Raw genomic sequence first — 20,570 nt, forward strand, 5'->3', positions numbered from 1 at the left:
CTGCGATGTCTCCTTCGTATTTGTGGATCGGGCATCGCGTCGTTATACGTTGTATGGTCTGTTCTGGATGACCACAGTCGCACACGACTGGAGAGTTTCTAATTTTACACTTATGCATCAGGTATCTGGATCTGCTGTGGTTTGTGCGGATGCGGATTAGGGTGGACCGTTCAAATCATACACAATGTGGCGTGGAGCGGTGGTGCTGTGGGTTAATGTGAACCTGTATTTTCAGCCGGTGGGCACAGAGGTAGGTTGAGTTGCAAGTTGTTGGAAGGTTGTGAGTGTAAAATCCTGCCAGCACTACATCCCTCCAGGGTCGACCACATGAGCAGCATTTTGTGGGGAGAAATATATTGTTGTTGTTGTCCTATTGAACACACTCATCCCTGGCATGGGATTGTGGAGTTTCCATCACTGACTGGTCCAGAGCTGTAAGTCGGAGGTACGTGAAACTATTTGCAGAATTAAGCAGGATATTTTAAAAAATATAGAAATGTTTTACTCCTTTTACATTTGCTCCAGCTACATAGCAGACCGGCATAACACAGCTTACCACTTCATGTGCACGTGACCCTGGTATAATGTTTGGCATAGTCCTGATTTTGTAGGTATTTTTTAAAACACGTTCTGGAACACGAGTACCTTTAAGCGTATGAGGCATTATAATCCTTGGTGCAGCAAATTCCATTCTGTGGAGCATATTTATTGGCAACATCTGTTTAGGAGTGCATCGCATAGAGGGGGCATAAAAAAAATGTTGGTTGCATTGTGGAGAAAGTGTATTTTTTTGGAAGCGAACAGCTTTTCCCTGGGTGTTAGATAGATTTTTTTTTAAATGGGTCGTGTCCTTTGTGAAAAAAGCTTCAGCGGCACTGAAAAAAATAAAGGGGGTCACTTTGTTTTTGGCACAACTCGAGGACTGCACGAGCCATACGAGCCAATTAGCGTAGTGGCCCCTGGGTAAACAGCAAACTGCCTTTCATTGCTCATTTTGTGTGCAGCACAAGTCTGGGTGGCTTTCACCCCGCTCCCATTTACTTCAGAACCAAGGGTGCCCAATTAAATCAACGAGGAACAGACAACACCACCATCATCATCATTATCAGCATCAGTGTTTGCCTTCTCCTGCCCGTCTTGGCGAAAATGTCCCTTTTTTGAGTGAACCTTCTTCGTCATCCCAGACGGATCAACACCGCACCAAACACAAGCACTGAACGTGCACCGACGTTGTCGTTCAGGAGAGCAGATTGATGAAACCGGCGAGCCGTCGTGCAAAAAATAGCATTTCTTTATCACGTAGGCTGCCGCAATTAATGAAAGATGAGTCGTCGGTTGTATTCGATTTCACGGGTGAAATGAGCTTGCGTTGCGTGAGGGTTATACGACCTCAGGTTCACGCCAGGTGTAACAGGTGTACACATTACTCGTTTTTCCCATTCTCAGTGGAGAGTGGTAACTCGTCAGCAAGATCGTGCATAGCTGAGCGGAGGTGATCACACGTTAATTGAATAAATTAATAACTGCATACGACCCTTTGTCAATCCACTACTGAATAAATGCCTTCTCACGGCGTGTTAATCATGGGGGATGTTTGACCATACTTCTCCACTGTGATAGCTGCTTCCTTGGTTTACTTTGTTGAATCTTTCTTTAAAGATAGAATTTGAAATGCATCTTTAGAAATAGATGCACAATCTACAGGTTGAGTCTATACGTCGTCTTTAACTAACCATTTCGTTTTCACGCGAGTGTTCAGGGTATAAAAGAGAAACCATGGCAACAGACGTCTGAGCCACCCTACAAGATGATTTAATCGGACATTTCAACTGCGCTTTTCATGTGAATGATTAGCATCATTGAGTAATTCGATTGTCAAGGAAGAGCATTCGAGTTAGGCATTTTTTTTAAATTGGGCAATTGACTGCCACGGTTTTGGTCTCATCTATTCCGGGTCTCTATTCTAAGTTGGGCACCACATATTTTTCTGGGCACCCATTACTTATTTTGGCGAGATCACGCCAAAGAATGAGCAAAATCATCCAGTCACATGACCTCTTGCACGTGCGTAATCCACATCTTGTAGCGGCCTATCGTTGGCCTTCAAGTGGGCAAGGAATGCAAAAGTCAGTTTACCCCACCAACATTTTTGATAGCTCATCCGATGTGTTTTCTGGTTGTGCCACGTGCCTTTTTACGTGTTCTGCGTGACGCCCGACATTTTTTTTTTACTCCGCGTGCTTGGAACTTCTTCAGTTAGGACGTTCGCCATGCGGAGCGATCCACCGGCAGCTTGTTCAAGATCACGTTTTCGGTCCTTGAAGAGGCTCCCATCACGTGAAGCCAATTGTTGGACGTTTGGCGTCCAACAAGCATGCGGTGCAACCCGAAATAAAACACATCAGGATACAGAGCACAAAGGCGGAGACCCACATCGTAACATTTTATATTTACACCGGGGAGGAATTGTATGGATGCCAAAAAATGTGCATACAAGCAGTGCTTATAATGGGACTCTTTGTTTCATTTGCCTTAATCGTGATTTGTAGGACTTTGCCTAGAAGCCCGATGAATCTATCAAACCGCTGTACCACAGTGCTGGGTTTCTATTGGGTTTTTTTTGGTGATTCATGCAGACCTTGTGCATTCCCCTGTTGTTTGCATGGTAATCAAGGGGTTGAAAGGGTTGGGCTGCAGAATCAATTGAAAGAACAAACGTAGCCTTTTAATTTACGGCAAATTTAGCAGATCTCTCCATGGGTGGCCGGATCACCAATTATCCCTGGTGGAAAAACCCTTAGACTTCGGAAGACATTCGTCTGACCATTTACTTTAGTTAATTTTGGCAAATGTGTGTGTGTGTGCGCGCTTAAATGCACGCTCTTTTACAAGATGTTTTCTTTTATTCTAAAGGCCTAGGAATATGAATTGGAAATTACACACCAGCGAGCGTTTGCCCATATTGACGAAACGTGGTGAAGTATGGTCAGGCAATCTCCGTGGCCGACGTGGGTATCGGATGGCCCTCATCCAGGAGTGGATTGGCAAAGGGCTGTAAAGAAGAGGAATTTGTACGACACATTTACAGCTTGGATTCAGTGAATATAAATGTTCACGTTGCAGCTCGTGAATATTGCGTGGAGGATTTAAGATTCTTAAAATAGCACGCACGCGTGTTATCGATGAGTTTAATTTTAAAATTCACTCATTGATAAGTTCACCAATTACCCTTGAACTGAAAGTAATCTTTTTTCGGCTAGGCAATAATTGCATACGTTCAAATAATGGTGAATTTTTCAAATACTTTTTTATTGCAATTATAGACAGTAAACTTATAGGTAAAGAAAATGTAAATAATTACCCTTGAAACAAAACAAAACTCCTGATAGTTGGATTGGATAGATAGATAGATAAAAAAACAACTTATGGGTTCGACAATTCACTGACATTCACGTAGATGCTACAGTCAACGTATGTTGATTTATTTATGAAAAGGAAAATATAAGATTGTGATATTGTATATAGCATAAAAAAGAACAGACTCAGAGCCTCGATGCAACCGGGATTATGAGCCTTAATTGCATCGGGAATTAAGAAATCCATGGAGGAAATATATTATTTGGTGATACTGCGTTGGCTGTGGTACATAAGCAAAAATAATAATATAAAAAAAACTCAACACAATCAGGTTTTAAAAGGAAAAAAACTTAAAATAGGCGACTATTAGGGTGGTTTATATAATATTGCGTGTGGCGTTTCTGGATGTGTGTGTGTGGTATGGAAAAGTCCCAGGTGTGCCATGATATTTTGGTATCGATTAACACACACACACGCGCGCACGATGAAATAATTAATGAACAAACACGTAGACAAACAGACGTCAACGCAAAGCAATTAAAGAGACAAACGCAGAAGTCGAAATGAACACAGAAGGCACGGAACTCCAAATAAAACCGAACAATTACCAAGTGAAACACGTAGATAGGCACGCACTGGCACACAAAACATACAACTCCCCCCTAACCACCCCATTACACCCCACCCCCCAGGGTGAGTGATTAAACCCGAGCTTCACGCGTCTGCGGTATTGAGTCGGCGATGAGATGCGGGGGGGGGGATAGGGGAAGACACGGGGTGATGTGAACGAGGGCAGCGCGACACACGCCCATTGTGGAAATTCCACATTTCCAACTTCGCCCATTGCGACGTAATCACTTGCAAGAGAGACGCGCGCGCGCCACGCAGATCTTCATCAGCCACGATCAATACACTGTTGGTTGAAGGACCCATCGTGATTTTTTTTTAGGAGCGGGGGGGTTCGATGTGCTGCGGAGATCGAGACAACTCCAAAGTGTGTGTGTGCGCTGTAGGGCTGAACGATTAATCGATTTCAAATCGAAATTTGAAATAATGCGATTAGCAAATCGTAAAGGCTGCGATTTTTTTGCGATTTTAAAAGTCCTATTACTTTCTTATTGGAATTGTTTTATTATTATTATTTATAGCTTTATTTATTAACTTAACAATTGTTCTATGTTTGATTATTCTATTTCAATTAAAACATTTTAATAAATACATGTTGGAAACAATTAATCTATTTTAAGTTCTCATCCTTGTATTAGAATATATAGAGCAGTTCGTATTTCGATGGTATCATGTGGTAATGCTCCATCACATGTTTTAAATCTATTACACGGTGAATACTGAACTGAAGCTTGACTTTTTAAAATCGCAAATCAAATCGCAATCGCATTATCTGTCAGAAAAATCGCAACTAGATATTTTCCCCAAATCGTTCAGCCCGAGCTCGTGTGGTGCCTTGCAATGGCAGAGGCTTGAGAAGCAGTGATCTAGGAAGCAGGTGCCCTCTCGTGCCTGCGTTCGGCAATTGCAGTGCGGGTGCCTGCAATGTGAACCACGTGCCAGAAACAGTCAACGCAGCGGGTTTTCAAGACATGACATGCTGCCAAAAACGATTGTAAACTATGCGCAGTTTAAATATTGCTCTGACCTTCATGGCCCTTTGCTTAATGCACTGGTGGTTAGAAAAATGAAGCCATTAGCTCAGCGAGATGTGAGAGAAAGTATCGGCATTCGCGTGCGTTTTCCATTTCTAATATTTTGTTGTTGTTAAAATCATGAATGAGTGCAGACCCGAAGAGCAAAAACACGAAGCGGTGAGTAACAAACAGCACCGCCGAAGTTGTAATCGATAGTTGTGCATGTTACCTAGATTGAACAAGGCTGGAAGAGCTTGAGAGGAAAACAAGATAGACAACGGTGAGGAATTACAAAGTTTGCGCAGTGTGAGGACAGGACCACAAAGGGAAGCGGTTTGAAGTGTAAAGTGGTAGAACGCGGTGTGACGGATGAGACGAAACTGTTTTCCCGGGGGGGCCGAGTCCTCAACATCGGTGGAGAAATTTCGATTTAAAGCTTTCGTGACTGCAGGGATTCATCTTCTTGGTTCTTTCGGTGAAGTCACGTAGAATGGAAATAATACAATAATTAAAATAAAACATAATAAATAATTCTCACGACGTTTCGGCCACAACTCAAGCAGCCGTCCTCAGGTGGAGAACAGGTCTGTCGAGAAGACAGAGTCTGTCTTATTTCCATTCTACGTGACTTTACCGAAAGAACCAAGAAGATGAATCGGTGGAGAACTCAATGGGTTCACGAGGGTCACGAGAGCCGTTAAGTCACCTGTATAACTCTGTTCAAATGTGCCACTTGATCTGTGCCTTCAGGAGTAAAGGCCCCTTCCAGCGACGTCATCAACGCGGTGATCGCAGGTCCGCGAGGACCGCCAGGCCCGCCTGGCCCACCTGGGTCCCCAGGTGACTGATGACTGAAAATCAAATGGTATATATATATGTCTTCTTGGTTCTTTCGGTAAAGTCACGTAGAAGAGAAATAATAAAATAATAAAAATAAACATAATAAAATAATTCTCAAGACGTTTCGGCCACAACGCAAGCAGCCGTCCTCAGGTGAAGAACAGGTCTGTCGGTAAGACAGTGTCATTCAGTGAAGAACAGGTCTGTTGGAAAGACAGCGTCTGTCGGAAAGACAGCGTCATTCAGACGCTGTCTTTCCAACAGATCTGTTCTTCACCTGAGGACGGCTGCTTGCGTTGTGGCCGAAACGTCGTGAGAATTATTTTATTTTATTATGTCTAATTTTTATTATCTTATTATTTTCCTTCTACGTGACTTTACCGAAAGAACCAAGAAGATGAATCCCTGCAGTCACGAAAGCTTTAAATTGGTATATATATTATGTATCTATGTGTTCATAACGTCATTATGAACACATGATAATATGAACATATATGTTCATGGTAACGATATTTTTGGGTTAGATTGCGGTAATGCAAATGTGTCGTGAATCCACCTCCACCCGATATAGCCCCCAAGAAACCCCCTTTATATTCTTTACTACGACGTTTTGATCACAACACAAGCGATCTTCATCCTGATGACGATTGCTATCGACGTGACTTTACCGAAAGACCCAAAGAATATGAATTCCTGCAGTCACGAAAGCTTTAAGTGAAGATTAAACCCCCTTTATGATGAATAATAATGATCGTGAAAGCCTACTTGTTCAATTATACGTTATATATTCTGCATACGAAGCCTTCAAAAGCGTGCGATGAGAAATCAACATTGAGTCACAGAAAATGCATACATTAATAAAGAAGGCTGCACGAACCTATAAAGATTAACATTTTAATCAAAGCAACGTGTTCTTTTTCTATGCAAATTAAGATTAAAAACCCATATTTTATTCAACCGTTCCATTAAATTATTTTATGCATGAAGGTGTACAGCCGTCTGGATTTACATGGTTAAGCGTGGAGTTCTTAATCCTTTGGTGTTATAAATTCACGGACCGCTATTTACTATTTAAATGTCTCCCACTTTCTGACAGGCCAGGAGGGCCTTGCCGGGCCAATTGGGCCAGATGGCCCCGCAGGGAAAGACGTGAGTATCTTTTACAAGTACCGTCGGCCGGTACACTATATTGATCTGGAGCTCTCGCGGAAAAATGTTGATGATCTGTATAGCTACCCTGTGACCTTATCATATGCAGCTATGCAGAAGGGTGCCACGGTGGCGAGATGTTAACTCCCTCGCCTGGTATGCAGGAGGTCGTGGGTTTCATCCCGACCCTGACGCCAATGTGTATTTGGAGTTTACGTGTCTCTCTTTCCGCGGTCGCGTGGATTTTTCTCCGGGTCCTCCGGTTTTCTCCTCCACATTTACAAACATGCATTTAGAGTATTTGGCGGCTGTAAATTTCCACATGACAAGCCACTTCCTCGAGCTATCATTTGTGGCCAGATTGTTTCTGAACAATAGCTATATAGCTCAGTGGGCCTTACCTGGTAAAATAAAAAAATACATTTAAAAAATAGTAAGTTTAGTTATCAGCCGGGATCAGTCCGATCTTGTCAGATCTCAGAAGCTAAGCAGGCTTGAGTCTGCATGGTACTTGGATGGGCAACCGATGTGGCGTTATGTTGTCGGCAGGGAGTTAGTGCGACAAAATCCACCGTTGTACCGTACTACACTCCAACAGCTGTGCTCTCCGCCTTCACCAGCCCCGCACTGCGGAGCGTGGTGAGGCGCGGTCAAAACCTCCCACCACCACCACCACCACCAGAGGCCCTCTACCAGTTGCGGATATAAATAAAGTGCCGTACGTCAATGAAGTGACACAATGAAAAGCGAGAGAACGTAAATGTTGTGTTTTGCCTCTTCCAGGGTTCCAATGGAGCCGTGGGACCACCAGGGCAAGAGGGATTAAAAGGAGAAAAAGGCGACAGGGTACGGTAACACGCAAAGTTACGCTCCATGAAACCGGCTCCACACCTGAGCCGAAAGATGCAGCGACCAGAAAAACTGCTACTCAAGGTTGCGCTACTCGGTCATTGCTCGCGACTGCTTTGTCCACATATGAGCGCTTCGAATTGCGCGATAAGAAAGTGCAGAGTGGTACCGGAATTGTAACGACCAATCACAGACGTGGTGAAACGCTTACGAATGAGCGAGTAGATCGCTGGAAGACAGCTTGTCTTCTGCGGTAAGAAACCTGCCTTGCAACTGCTCGCAACCAGTTGCAGGGACGTCCAAATGTACAGGCGATCCAGTTGCATGCAACCAAGTTGCGGCAACTGATCGCTCAGGTGTGGATGAGGTTTGCCGCTGTTGTCTTCAACTTGATCGTCACCCAACGAATGCGGTGGTGTTGTTTGCAGGCTGGATAACGGCTGCCAGATATAACATGTAACATGCAGGACGGTAATAAGATTGTTCTTTGGATAATCGCTTTCTATTTTCTTATTCTTAGGTTTTTTTCAGTAAAGTCACGTAGGTAAAAAATTTAAATCACGAAACGTCGTGATTTTTATTTAATTTTAATTTTACTTTTATTAATTATATTTTTTTACCTACGTGACTTTACCAAAAAAAACCTAAGAATATGAATCCTTGCAGTCACGAAAGCTTCAAATCAAGAAATTCTATTTTCTTCTTCAGAAAAGTGCAAAATGGTCGGTAGACGATTACGGCATTTAAAAAATGTTCTGCAAAAAAAGAAAAAAAAACCTTTAATTTCATCACACTAGTCAGGGGATTTTTGCAGATGAAAGATGACGTTATCTGCCGCGTGTTTATCCCGCAGGGCGAGCGCGGTTGGCCCGGGGAGTCTGGCATGAGAGGCACGCACGTGAGTTGCCACGCAATTATCTTTCCGCGCGACCAGTCAATTAGCAACATCCCGCGGTCAAGGCAAGCTCAGCCGTTCAATGTGCACATTACCGATATATCGACCTGCAAATTCGGTCCCCCACCCCCCCCCCCACCCCGATTTTTACTCATTTGTTCATGACATTGCCATGGACTTGCAGTGGCCCAGAGACTGCAAAGCTGTAATGCTGAAAATGTTCTTCGCAAATGCGATGAGGATGCTCGCGATAAATGAAGATACTGCAGTGGATTGTTTCGTTGTTAAAGAACATTGCCGTCATTTTCCCGTTTCAGGGAGAAAAAGGAAACAAGGGTGATATTGGAGAGAAGGGTCCTCCAGTAAGACCACGCACACATTTGTATTCATGTTGATAATTCATTCGCACCGCACGTAGCCAACCGTGCTATAATTTAAACATGACTTAATGCGTCTTTGAACAAGGCAGCTGGGCGCAGTGTGCCTTGCGAGGTATCTCCCACTACTCTAGAGATCTTTGAAAAGTTGCTTTAATTTGGCGAAGTAAGAGGGGAGTGTGTCCAAGACCGCTTTGGGTTCGTTGTGCAGTGTGCCAATGACTGTGCTAGCCTAAAACAGTGTCGGGTGATTAAATCATTGAAAATTCTCACACAGACATAACGGGTTATTATGCACCAATGATGAAGCCACGTGGCACACTCAAAGAGTTTAATGGAGAACCTCCATCTGGTAGGCTTTCACGCGCCGAATTAACCAGATGTTCACACAACAAATATGAAAACAATTGACAAATTACCGTTTCACTGGCACTGTGTCTGGATCCAGAATAGCTTTGCAGCCTGCCGGAGGCTTAGCACGTGCTAGCTTGATGAAATCCATCCACTCTGGTGATGAGATTCACTTGAGAATGTTTTATTCTTTCAATTTTGTAAGGGATCGTTTGACAAGAAAAGGAACAAACAAAAAATCCGCGGGGGAAGGTTTCCACGCTGCTGCAGTATTGCAAATTCCAACAACGAACGCATTCAGTTAATCAGCGGAGCAGCAAATTGAAAATGCAAATGAACAAAAAAAAAAGAAACGTGGTTTTTGCGATTGTCAATAAGGGTTACCGTGATGTGTGCGTGCAGGGAGATGGAATCCAACAGCTACGGGAGGCCCTTAAGATTCTGGCCGAGAGGGTCCTAATCCTGGAGCACATGCTGGGACTGCACGGTGCGTAACGTTGCCCTGACTGACGTTCAATCCCATCCCCAGCGCAGACAATTACAAGCAAGCACTACATTGTTGCATCGCCAAGTACATGGTCAATATTTTCCATACCAACAAAAAAACACACAAGACTGCATATACTGCACACAACTTTACATGCTGGGATGTGGTTTTCAATCTCTCCATGTTTAAATCATTGATACGCTTACAAATGTTTTAATAATAATAATGATAAAAACATCTAATTTACAGGCCTGTATCATTATACCATGCCTGACGTGTCAGTCATGGGTGGGGGTTGTTTTACCATACTTTACCACGCTGGTCAGAGTTAGTTGGTGGAAGGGGAGCGGATCCAGGACTGGTTTAGATATTCTTTGCCAGTGATGTTAGCCACGATCGGGAAATTGACCGTATTAATTGTGCAGTGCCCTAATCAACCATGCCACCATGTCGACGCCATTGTATTTCATAGCTATAGTATACGTATGAAGCTGACAACCTGAGTTAAATTTCCCAGCCAAAATAACATCAGCAGTCAGTGATATTTGCACCGGTTTAACCCACCCAAATTTGCCAACCCGCATTGGCCAGCATGGTAAAGTATGGTGAAGAAGTACCATCACCGACATGATATGCAGAGGTTTTCATCCGGCAGTGGATTGACAAAGTGGATGTTGATCGCTGTTGTATTAACACATCATTAGACCTCCTTTGTCAGTACCAACATATAATAGGGGTTTCCCCTTTTTTCCGGCAACAAACTGAAACCTTTTAACAAGGAATCATGTCTGCATTAACCACAATACTTGTGGTCAAAATGCAAACAAAAAACACACTCTGATAATATATGCAAAGTCCTTAAAACTGATTGGTCCATACCAGAGATAGCTTTCTTTTGAGCCTCGTCTCAATTGGTGTTAGACCAGAGGACGCCAAAAGACGTACAGCTCAAAGGCAATGCCACTATCAGAGTAATGAGAGCTCGGGGTAAGCATCTACATCATTAGACCTCCTTTGCCAGTACCAAAATATAATACTAGGGGTTTTCCCGTTTTTTTGTTCGCATTTTGACCACAAGTATTGTGGTTAATGCACACATGATTCCTCGTAAAAAGGTTTCAGTTTTGTTGCCAGAATAAAGGGGAAAAATACATTATTGTGTTAACACATATTTAAACTTGATTCAGGTTTTGTGCACTTCATGGGATGTTCATATTTCGCTTAGGTGCCTTATTCTTGGTGTATTTCAAGCGCACGTATGTTTGTTTTAACATTATACAATTTCTTCCAGATGTTACAATTACAAATATCAAACTGAAGTCTCTCTTAAAAGCCATCTGGCTTTTGCATGCACGTTGCTAGCCACTGCCCTTAGAGAACCATGTAATTATAGATGTATTTATTAAAGGCGAACAACAGGCTACATGTGTACACGTTAACACTTAATAGCGTTTCGTTTATACATTGAAAAAAACTGCTACGTGAAATGCAAGCAATGCCTCACAGCTGTAGGTGGTGGTTAAACTCACATTACACATGGTATAACTATGAACTCTCCCTCAGAGTGGTAGTATGAGAATGATTCTATTGAAAGACTTTGCATTGAAAAACGGGTTACATTGCATAACGTACATGGGGCCCTTATAGAACATCACGATAAACACGAAATAATGTTCACATTGAGGTCGTACGTGAATGTACATCGAAACATACACAACCACATAGATCCACCCTGATAGCCTTTCACGCACTGATAGCAAGCACTTTTGAAGGCCAGCACACCATGTCAGGTGATAAGAATAATTTACATGAATTTATAAGGCACCTTCCACTTGGAATTATTTGGAGGCTGAGTCAACCGTGTGTTATGTCACACACAAAGACAAAGATCCCCATATAGCCTTAACTGACTGTAGGGGCAAGTGCTGTTAGTGAGCACCTATGAAGGCCGGCACGGCACACGAGGGGGTGGGTGGCCAACACCACGCCCGGCCGCCTTTGTCTCCCCAGCGACGATGTTTACACATAGCACCAGGTACTCATTTGAGGCTGAGTCGACCTAGGGGAGGCCCGGGACCAGTTCAGAAAATCGTCACTGGTGTTGGCCGTGAGCGGGTATCGAACTCGGGTCGCCGGGTTTCGTAGAGCAGCGCGCTAACCGCTACACTACCGCTCCCCACTGTCACACACACACGGTCGCACACACGCACACAACTACACACATGGCTACACATACACACACACGATCATTCATACATGGCCATGCTCAAAACCACGCATGTACACAATTGTTTTTGTGCTTATTCGTATTTGCTTCATTGGTGACCAAGATCATTTTTGCAAACGAGACTAATCCAGGTCTCTTGAATTTTTGCTCGGTTGAACAAAATAAACTTCATGTCTTTATGTCCTTAACAGCCTTTACAAGAGTTATCATACCCACTCGTTAGCCACACGGAGCGGATATAATGCATTAACAATTTCAACATCGGTTTGACAAGCGTTTACATAATTTCTTTTAACTTTTTTTTTTCGCCAAAAACATGCACTCAAATTTTAACGTGAATAGGCATTTCCTTTTTTCCCGCGTGACTAATACATGTGCTCAACAGGGCAATTGTTGGCACCGGCTCACCACGTGGCTGCCTTCCTGCTTGTCTGTGGTTCCTCGCGTCTCCGAGTCATTCTCTCTCTCTCTGTGGGAGGCACGAATTAACTGCGCGGCGCTCTGCTACAAATGAAAGTTATTATGATATGAATCGCGTTTTGTTCATATCTGCACAAAATTTGTTTTATCCTCTTGCCGTTAAGACTCACTCACGTCTTCGGAGTCTGGGTCCGGGGAGGATTTCCCGACTCCACCTCCTCCGTCTGCGGCGCTGAGTAAAATCCGGCGTGGGATCACGCCCGCTCGACTGCGCCTTCTCCAAACCCTGCCGCCGACACAACAACGCAGAGCTGGGGGGAACGAGTAAAGAGAAAATAAATCATCAAATAAGTTAACAATTAAAGACCACAAAGTCAGTTCACTTCTTCAGTGTTGATTTTTTTATTTTCTCACAAACAGTAATTACAACTTGTTTTTTTTTTTAAAGACGTAACATTCTTCGTCAGGTTTTAATAACTGTGCGTAAGTTACGCGGCACAACACAAACAGGGACATTGTTCACGTGTACATTTCTATTTCAGTGAGAAGTCAAATGAAAAAAAAGCAAACAAAAGGGAGGGAGGTGATGCTAATTGCTTTCGATGTTTTTGGTATTGATATTACACTTTTTTGTGGTCTAGTACAGTGGTTTCCATATATATTGAAAGTGCAATCCATAACCATTTTTTGCAGGTTGCAGCACAAAGTTTGGGAGCCACTATTGATGCAGTGTTTAGATCTACTTATTGTAAATGTAGCATGCCTATCGGACTTTAAAACAAAGATGTTCATCCTCAGATCTGTATTTTTGAAAACGGTCCTGAATGCTCATACGAAAGTGAGCCGTTCCCTTATTGTGCGTTCCGCCTGTCTGTGCAAACATATATATATCACAAGGTGCATCGATGTGTAAAAAATACGTAGCTGAGGCACAGCAAGTTCATTGTGAATGGCGTGCCAAAATATGAGCCACGCGGGGCCGACCACGGCGTCGAGAGTGCCGAGGTGTCCCCGTGAACATCAGGGTTTTGTTTCTCATGTGACTATGGCACGTCCGCTTCTCGCGCAAGTCTCTTACCTCGTTTCCACTGCACAACCGAGCCACGGCCGGCCCGGCGCAGCTCAGCAGGCACCGAGGTCGTTTCTCCTTTTTTCACTCCACAACCTGAGCCGTGCCGTGCCGTGCCGCTGACGCCGCACACAGTGAACGTTGCGACGGTGTTGGCATCGCACGTTCAAGTGCGCACCGAGTGACCTTGGCGCCGTTTCGACCCCGAGCCAAATTCAGATGTCCTGCGAGGCCAGAGTTGTAACGCTCTGTTCCTGACTCGGCACGGCATGTGGCCCGTGGAAAACTACCCGGTTAATCCACGGCCCTGCTGGGAGCCGAGTCTAGATTCAGATGTCTTGGCATTCGCCATATAGTTGATACTGGCCAAGCCATCAGGCCCCATAGTATAGAAGTGGGGACTCTGCATAAATGGTTCCCGGATGCAGACTTCTCAGCAGTGAGCGTTTAGTGAGTATACCGCACTGACGAGTCCTAATGAAGATGAAACCGACCTAAAGTTGTCTCTCTCTGTCTCACCGCTGCCTGTCAATCACATTTCCTCAAATTATACTTGATGGTAACCTAAGACAAGAGGACTACAATGCAGCTCTTTGGGAACTGTTGATGTGTTTTTGCATAACGGACGCGTGCTTCCTACGCACGGCCCTTCGCGTGCCATATGAAACGTCAGACGTCTTGCGAGGCCAGGCTATCGTGGTCTAATTCTGGCTCGACTCGGCAAATAGCCTGTGGTGGAAAACCACCCGTACCGTGACAGCCCCCCCCCCCCCCCCCCCCCCAATGCACAACGAGTCTGTGTGGAAAATGTCAGCTCGATTGGATCACGGGAAGTGGGTTAAAAAACGACCGAAAGATTTGCACGGTCCTAAGCAAGCAAGCAAGCGAACTTCATATAAAGGATTTAACAAAGGTGGTTTGGTGCGAATATGCCGAGGTGCGCGTTCCCACTTGGCGTCATTGGTAACGGCGGTGGCGTCGGCGTTGCATCTCGGGTACAGGCGCAGCGTCGGCCGCGCTTGACTCGCACCGAGTCTCGGACGAGGGACTTTCTTCTTCTTTCTCTGACGTTTTATTCCGCGGCTCCCCAAAAAATATCTACTGGAATGTGTACGTTCCAGGAGTTACAATACTGCAACTTTTACCAAGAGGGGAAGGGGGTAGGGGGCAGGGGGAGATGGGGTTTAGGTGGGTGGAGGAAAAGTGGAGGGTAAACGTGAATCTCCTATTGCCACTTGTGCAAACGTCGGTACTCTATTTGCTTTCGCATTTCAAACGTTTATTTAGTCTCTTAAATGATGATATTTCGTTCGACGCACTCGTGCGGTGTACGCGTCTAATGCTGGGGCGTTTGCATCGATACGTCCGCTTTGCATTGATTCCGCTCGGACGATTGCAGTCTCTGCGGGCAGTTTCACGGCAGTGGCAACACAACCGTTGTCTTTCTTTTTAAAGCTTTCGTGACTGCAGGGATTCATCTTCTTGGTTCTTTCGGAAAAGTCACGTAGAATGGAAATAATAAAATAAAAAATTAAAACATTGTAAAATAATTCTCACGACGTTTCGGCCACAACGCAAGCAGCCATCCTCAGGTCTGTCGAGAAGACAGAGTCTGAATGACTCTTCAGACTCTGTCTTCTCGACAGACCTGTTCTCCACCTGAGGACGGCTGCTTGCGTTGTGGCCGAAACGTCGTGAGAATTATTTTATTATGTTTTATTTTTATTATGTTTTTATTTCCATTCTACGTGACTTTACCGAAAGAACCAAGAAGAAGAACAACTGTTGTCGTTTTGGACCGCTCCTTTGTTCCACCTGGGCCTCCTCCCCCTCCCTCTCCACCTCTGCTCTCATGACTGTCACCGTTGGTGCGAGTGTAGACTTTCCAGTCATACTTGATGTAGATTACGATGTAGTAATACACTAAAGTTGGAATTATAACTGTGAGATATAAACCCTTTTTTCCGGGCCCCCCCCCCAACCCACTACCCAGTGAATATGTTTATTCGTCTTGTTAAATTGCTTTGTATTGCACCATATTATTAAAACGTTTCATACACAAGTCCCAATAATGGGTACTGATGATATTTTCTATGATGTAACAGATCAACTTCATGATTCTACCAAAAAAAAAGACCATTAGTTACACTCCGAGGCCGAGATTATATAGTCATCAAAATGAGCCATTTAGGGTAAAACATTAAAACTCAACAATACTGTTATTTTATCCAAATAAGCCTGAAAGGCCCTATGAAATGATTTAAAGCTTTGCCCATCATTTTCTTTATACTTTTTTCCACTTTATTTTATTAACTCACAATTACTGTGGTCATATAATACAAGGATTAAATTAGTTGGCAATGCTCTCAGAACATTATTGTACTGTACTATATATAAATAAATTCACCAAGTGTCATTTGCATTGCTGGCCAACACACCTTGCTTTAAACCTTGTGCGTTGATGATGTTAAGATTAAATGACAACAATTTCAAACGGCCGTCTGACATCGACACGTCAAAATACAACAGGGCAATTGCGAAATGTTGTTGCGTTGCCATACCTCTGGACAATGTGTTTTAATTTGCCAGCCGAACCCTCCGTATCATTGAGACTAATACAACAGTCTAACATGTGCACCTGGTAATGGAAAACATAAGTCGGTGCTCGAATATCTCGAGTTCTAAACGAAAACAGTCTTGGCGTTTAACAAATGGTGCTAACTCATCGTGGTAATGTCGACTTTTATCACCTAGAATGTGGTTCTTCAACTATATTTACCGGCAGGCCACATTAACAATACCTGCCGTGTATTGACATGCCACGTTGCGTCGCTTGTCGCTGATTTGTATCTTATCTCTCAGTGGGCCACTCCCAAGAAGAGCCTTCTTTGCCGGGCCGCATCTGGCCTAGCGGGCCTCTTAGTCGAGAAGAACCGTTGGCCTGTAACAGGGCAATGGAATCTCGGGCTAAATTTGTTACTCACAACAAACCGTTGTCCAGAATCGGTGGCACGTTGAGTGTGCTTTTACACGAATAAGAAAGAACGCACTGAGATGTATCGTGGTGCTTTCAGTCCAGCCAGGAGCTGCATGAACTGCTTATACAAAAAAAATGCACAAATTTACACTTTGTACATGTATTGCCATTGCTCATTTTACACTGTTTTGTTAATGTATTTTTTTTGTAACAATAAATCATTAAATCCAAACCTTTTAAAAACAAACAGGTCATTTCATTGTCACAGTAGCGCGATCATGTTTGATTTGAGATTACAGAGTATTAATGTGTGTATATATATACATGTAGTAATTCGCCATTTTGTAAATGTACTGCTGGACGAAGGTCTTTCTCTCCACGTTGTCGTTGGTCATGGGGAATTGTCGTTTGGCTATAGTTCACCATCCTGAAATAACTTTGCCGTGGCCGGCAAGAAAACTCAGGTCTGCGGGTGTTCATCGCGCCCGTGCCCAAATGCCCAAACCACTCCACTCCTCCCCATACCGTCTGGTACAAGGGTGGGCAACCTTTTTTCTGCCAAGGGCCATTTGGATATTCATAACATCATTCGCGGGCCATACAAAATTATCAACTTAAAAATTAGCCCGTTATATTTGGTCAAACATTTAATTTACTCACCCCTAATGTGATGGCTGGAACTGCTTCTTTTTGGCGAGGCGTGTGATGTTAGCTGGTATTGATGATGTTGCTACCCGCAACTGCTTTTCCAGGTTTGCTCCTAGATGTATTGAATTTCGAGTCCCGCCTGCGGTTGCCTTGGCAGGGCCACACCAAATGATTTCGCGGGCCTTATACGGCTCACGGGCCGGACGTTCCCCACCCCTGGTCTAGTACAAGAAGAGGCATTTTTTTTTTAGAATTCCGTCCAAAACTCGATATTTTAAGAGCCGCGACGCACGTCAACACACACACCACCTTACGTCACGGAGCAATGCGTAAAGAGCTGCATTGCGGCTACGGAGCAACAGGTTTGCCGATCCCTGGCCGCGTGCGGTATATTACACACGGCTGTGTAGTCCTCTGCAGCTCGGTGAACTAAAGGACCCCTGAAAAAGCCCACATTGTGAACATTGTTTCCCGGTGGTGTTTTCTGGGATTCCAAATCCAATGGTCATAAAATGCTGTATTCTCAATACGGTACAGCAAATACAATAATAACTGAAGCCGATTAGATTGTTGCTCTTTAACATAAACTAACAACGCTTCTATTAAACGTCCGGACCGGAAAATGACTAATATTTCCGCAATATTTGTGAACAATTGTTTTTGTGTGCCAACAATGGTGTGCGGTGAAGAGCAGCCTACCGCTTCGGTTGGCATTGTTGGGAGCCTGACAACTGTGTACGAAACCAGCAATCACGGTCAACGTGTTTCACCGTGGCCAAAGCTGTTGATGACACCACACCTCATTGCCAACGCGTTCGACTCCGCCAGATCACGCAGCTCCTGCTGCACAATAGACACAAAGCACAATAGACACAAAACACAATAGACACAAAGCACAATAGACACAAAACACAATAGACACAAAACACAGTAGACACAGAGCCCAATAGACACAAAACACAATAGACACAGAGCACAATAGACGAACCACAATAGACACAAAACACAATAGGCACAAACACAATATACACAACACACACTAGACACAAAACACAATAGACACAAAACACAATAGGCACAAAACACACTATACACCAAAACACAATAGACAGAGCACAATAGACACAAAACCTACAATAGACACAGAGCACAATAAACAAACCACAATAGACACAAAACACAATAGACACAAAACACACTAGACACAAAACACAATAGACACAAACACAATATACACAACACACACTAGACACAAAACACAATAGACACAAAACACAATAGACACAAAGCACACTAGAGGCAAAAACGACCTCCAAGATTTGTCGCTGACAGTCTCCCACCATCTGCTCTTTGGTCTTCCCTTGGCCTACCGACTCATGGATACCATTCCAGTGCCCGTTTGTGAAATATTATCGAGAAAATTATCATCGCCGTGGAGAATGAAAATGTAATTCCGAAAACTTATCTCCTGCTCAATAAGACCGACTTTATGAAGAGTCCCTGATGCATAAACGCTGCTAATTGTGTCATTCAGTTGCAGCAACTTTCTGCAGTCCGCTGCCTGGAGTGTTGTCAATGATTTTGTAACTTGAAGAACAGAATGTCACCAGGGTGTTCAGCAACAATCAGCGCGCACACAGCTCGTCTTCAAACAAAAACACCAACTTTTAACACATTTACGATTGCGTTATGTAAGCCCCTGGCAGACACGAGGACTCATAAGGAACGCTCACAAAAATAAACATGGACCAATAGTACATGTTTGTTATTGTTGTTATCCCCAATAGCTACAATTAGGCAACTACAGTAATCAAATGCCAATTTGAAAACTGTTCATCAGAATTTTTTTAAAAAATGTTTAACTTAAAACTAAATTTTTTTTTTTTTACCAGATAAGACCCACCACTGAGTTATACAGCTCCTTTTCAGAAGCGACCTGGCCACAAATGATAGCCCATGGAAGTGGCTTATCACGTGGAAATTTATAGCAGCCAAATACACTAAACGCATGTTGATTCTAAATGTGAAGGGGAAAAACGGAAGACCCGGAGAAAAGTCCACGGCATCACGGGGAAGAGAGACGTGAAAACTCCAAATATACAGGAGTCAGGGTCGGGATTGAACTCAATCTCGCTTGTATGCCAAGATATGGAATTAACATCTCGCCACCAGGCCCCATGGTGTAAAGTTTAATCTCCAGCTCATATAACTAATCCAATCTCTCTGACCTATTTACATGTGGTCTGAAAAAAGGCCACTGCCCAAGACTTTGCCTATCATATGTATTTTTGTTTAAGGTCACGGTGTTATTAGTGAAGGTGTTGAGTTGTTTTGGGTCATTGCGCTTGTGCACCACTGCCAACGCATCAGCATTACCAAATCACGTGTTGCTCTAATCACCCAGGAATGTCTGTCCTTAACGCTCGTGACGTCACTCCACGTCGAGCAGCCCCCCTCATTAATATTCATGAGCATCTGACGTCCTCCAAATGGACACCCACCCACCCATCCTCATTAATAATCATGAGCGGGTGACGTCACTCAATATGGAGTACTACCCCCCCCCCCCCACTAATAATCATGCGCAAATGACGTCACTCCACATCGAACAGCCCGCCTCATTAATAATCATTAGCAGGTGACGTCCTCCAAATGGTCTGTGTAGAACGCTCGTGACGTCACTCCACGTCGACCAGCCCCCCTCATTAATAATTATGAACAGATGACGTCACTCCACATGGAGCACCCTCCCCCCTCATTAATAATCATGAGCGGGTGACGTCACTCCACATCGAACAGCCCCCCCCCCACATTAATAATCATTTTAGGTGACGTCATAATAATTAGCGGCTGACGTCACTCCACGTGGGGGGCGAGGCGCCTCCTCCCCCCTCCTCGGCGTCAACTCACAACCCTCACTACAAAGGCAGAACCCTCACGTCACGTGATCTCGGTAACGCTGTTGAAACATCAAAGTAAAAAGGACGTCATGATGAACAAGGGATTATAACCTTAAAATGAAATAAGTCTGTGTCACCGCGCCCTTACAAATTGCACACGAATTGATGCAATGAATATATCACGTCGCGGTCTGCTTTTCGCTTGCAAGTTTCAGATTCACTGCAATACAACCCGTCCTTAGACGGGCAAAAAGGCTAGGAGACATAAAATAGCAGCCAATGTCTCCTTCACGTATCCTTCACACTCCCACCCCCACCCCCAACGTAAACAAACATCTAATTGTTTCTTTCACAACCTATCAGCCGGACGGACACACGCCC

At 44.0% G+C, this 20,570-nt stretch overlaps 1 protein-coding gene across 1 annotated transcript in view; it reads left to right on the forward strand.

Annotated features, from left to right (window-relative positions):
• The window catches only part of LOC144719426 (uncharacterized), a 113,015-nt gene extending 96,142 nt beyond the window's left edge, over positions 1-16,873 (forward strand). The window contains exons 10-16 of the mRNA XM_078595326.1: positions 5,751-5,840; positions 6,937-6,989; positions 7,773-7,835; positions 8,692-8,736; positions 9,051-9,095; positions 9,864-9,948; positions 12,760-16,873. Of these exons, the coding sequence (XP_078451452.1) occupies positions 5,751-5,840; positions 6,937-6,989; positions 7,773-7,835; positions 8,692-8,736; positions 9,051-9,095; positions 9,864-9,948; positions 12,760-12,923 (545 nt within the window). The 3' untranslated portion in view covers positions 12,924-16,873. The remainder of the gene's footprint in view (positions 1-5,750; positions 5,841-6,936; positions 6,990-7,772; positions 7,836-8,691; positions 8,737-9,050; positions 9,096-9,863; positions 9,949-12,759) is intronic.
• Positions 16,874-20,570: the final 3,697 nt, after the last annotated feature.

This window comes from Lampetra planeri, chromosome 6 (assembly GCF_965212315.1).
Source record: "Lampetra planeri chromosome 6, kcLamPlan1.2.h2, whole genome shotgun sequence".
Classification (NCBI taxonomy): domain Eukaryota; kingdom Metazoa; phylum Chordata; class Hyperoartia; order Petromyzontiformes; family Petromyzontidae; genus Lampetra; species Lampetra planeri.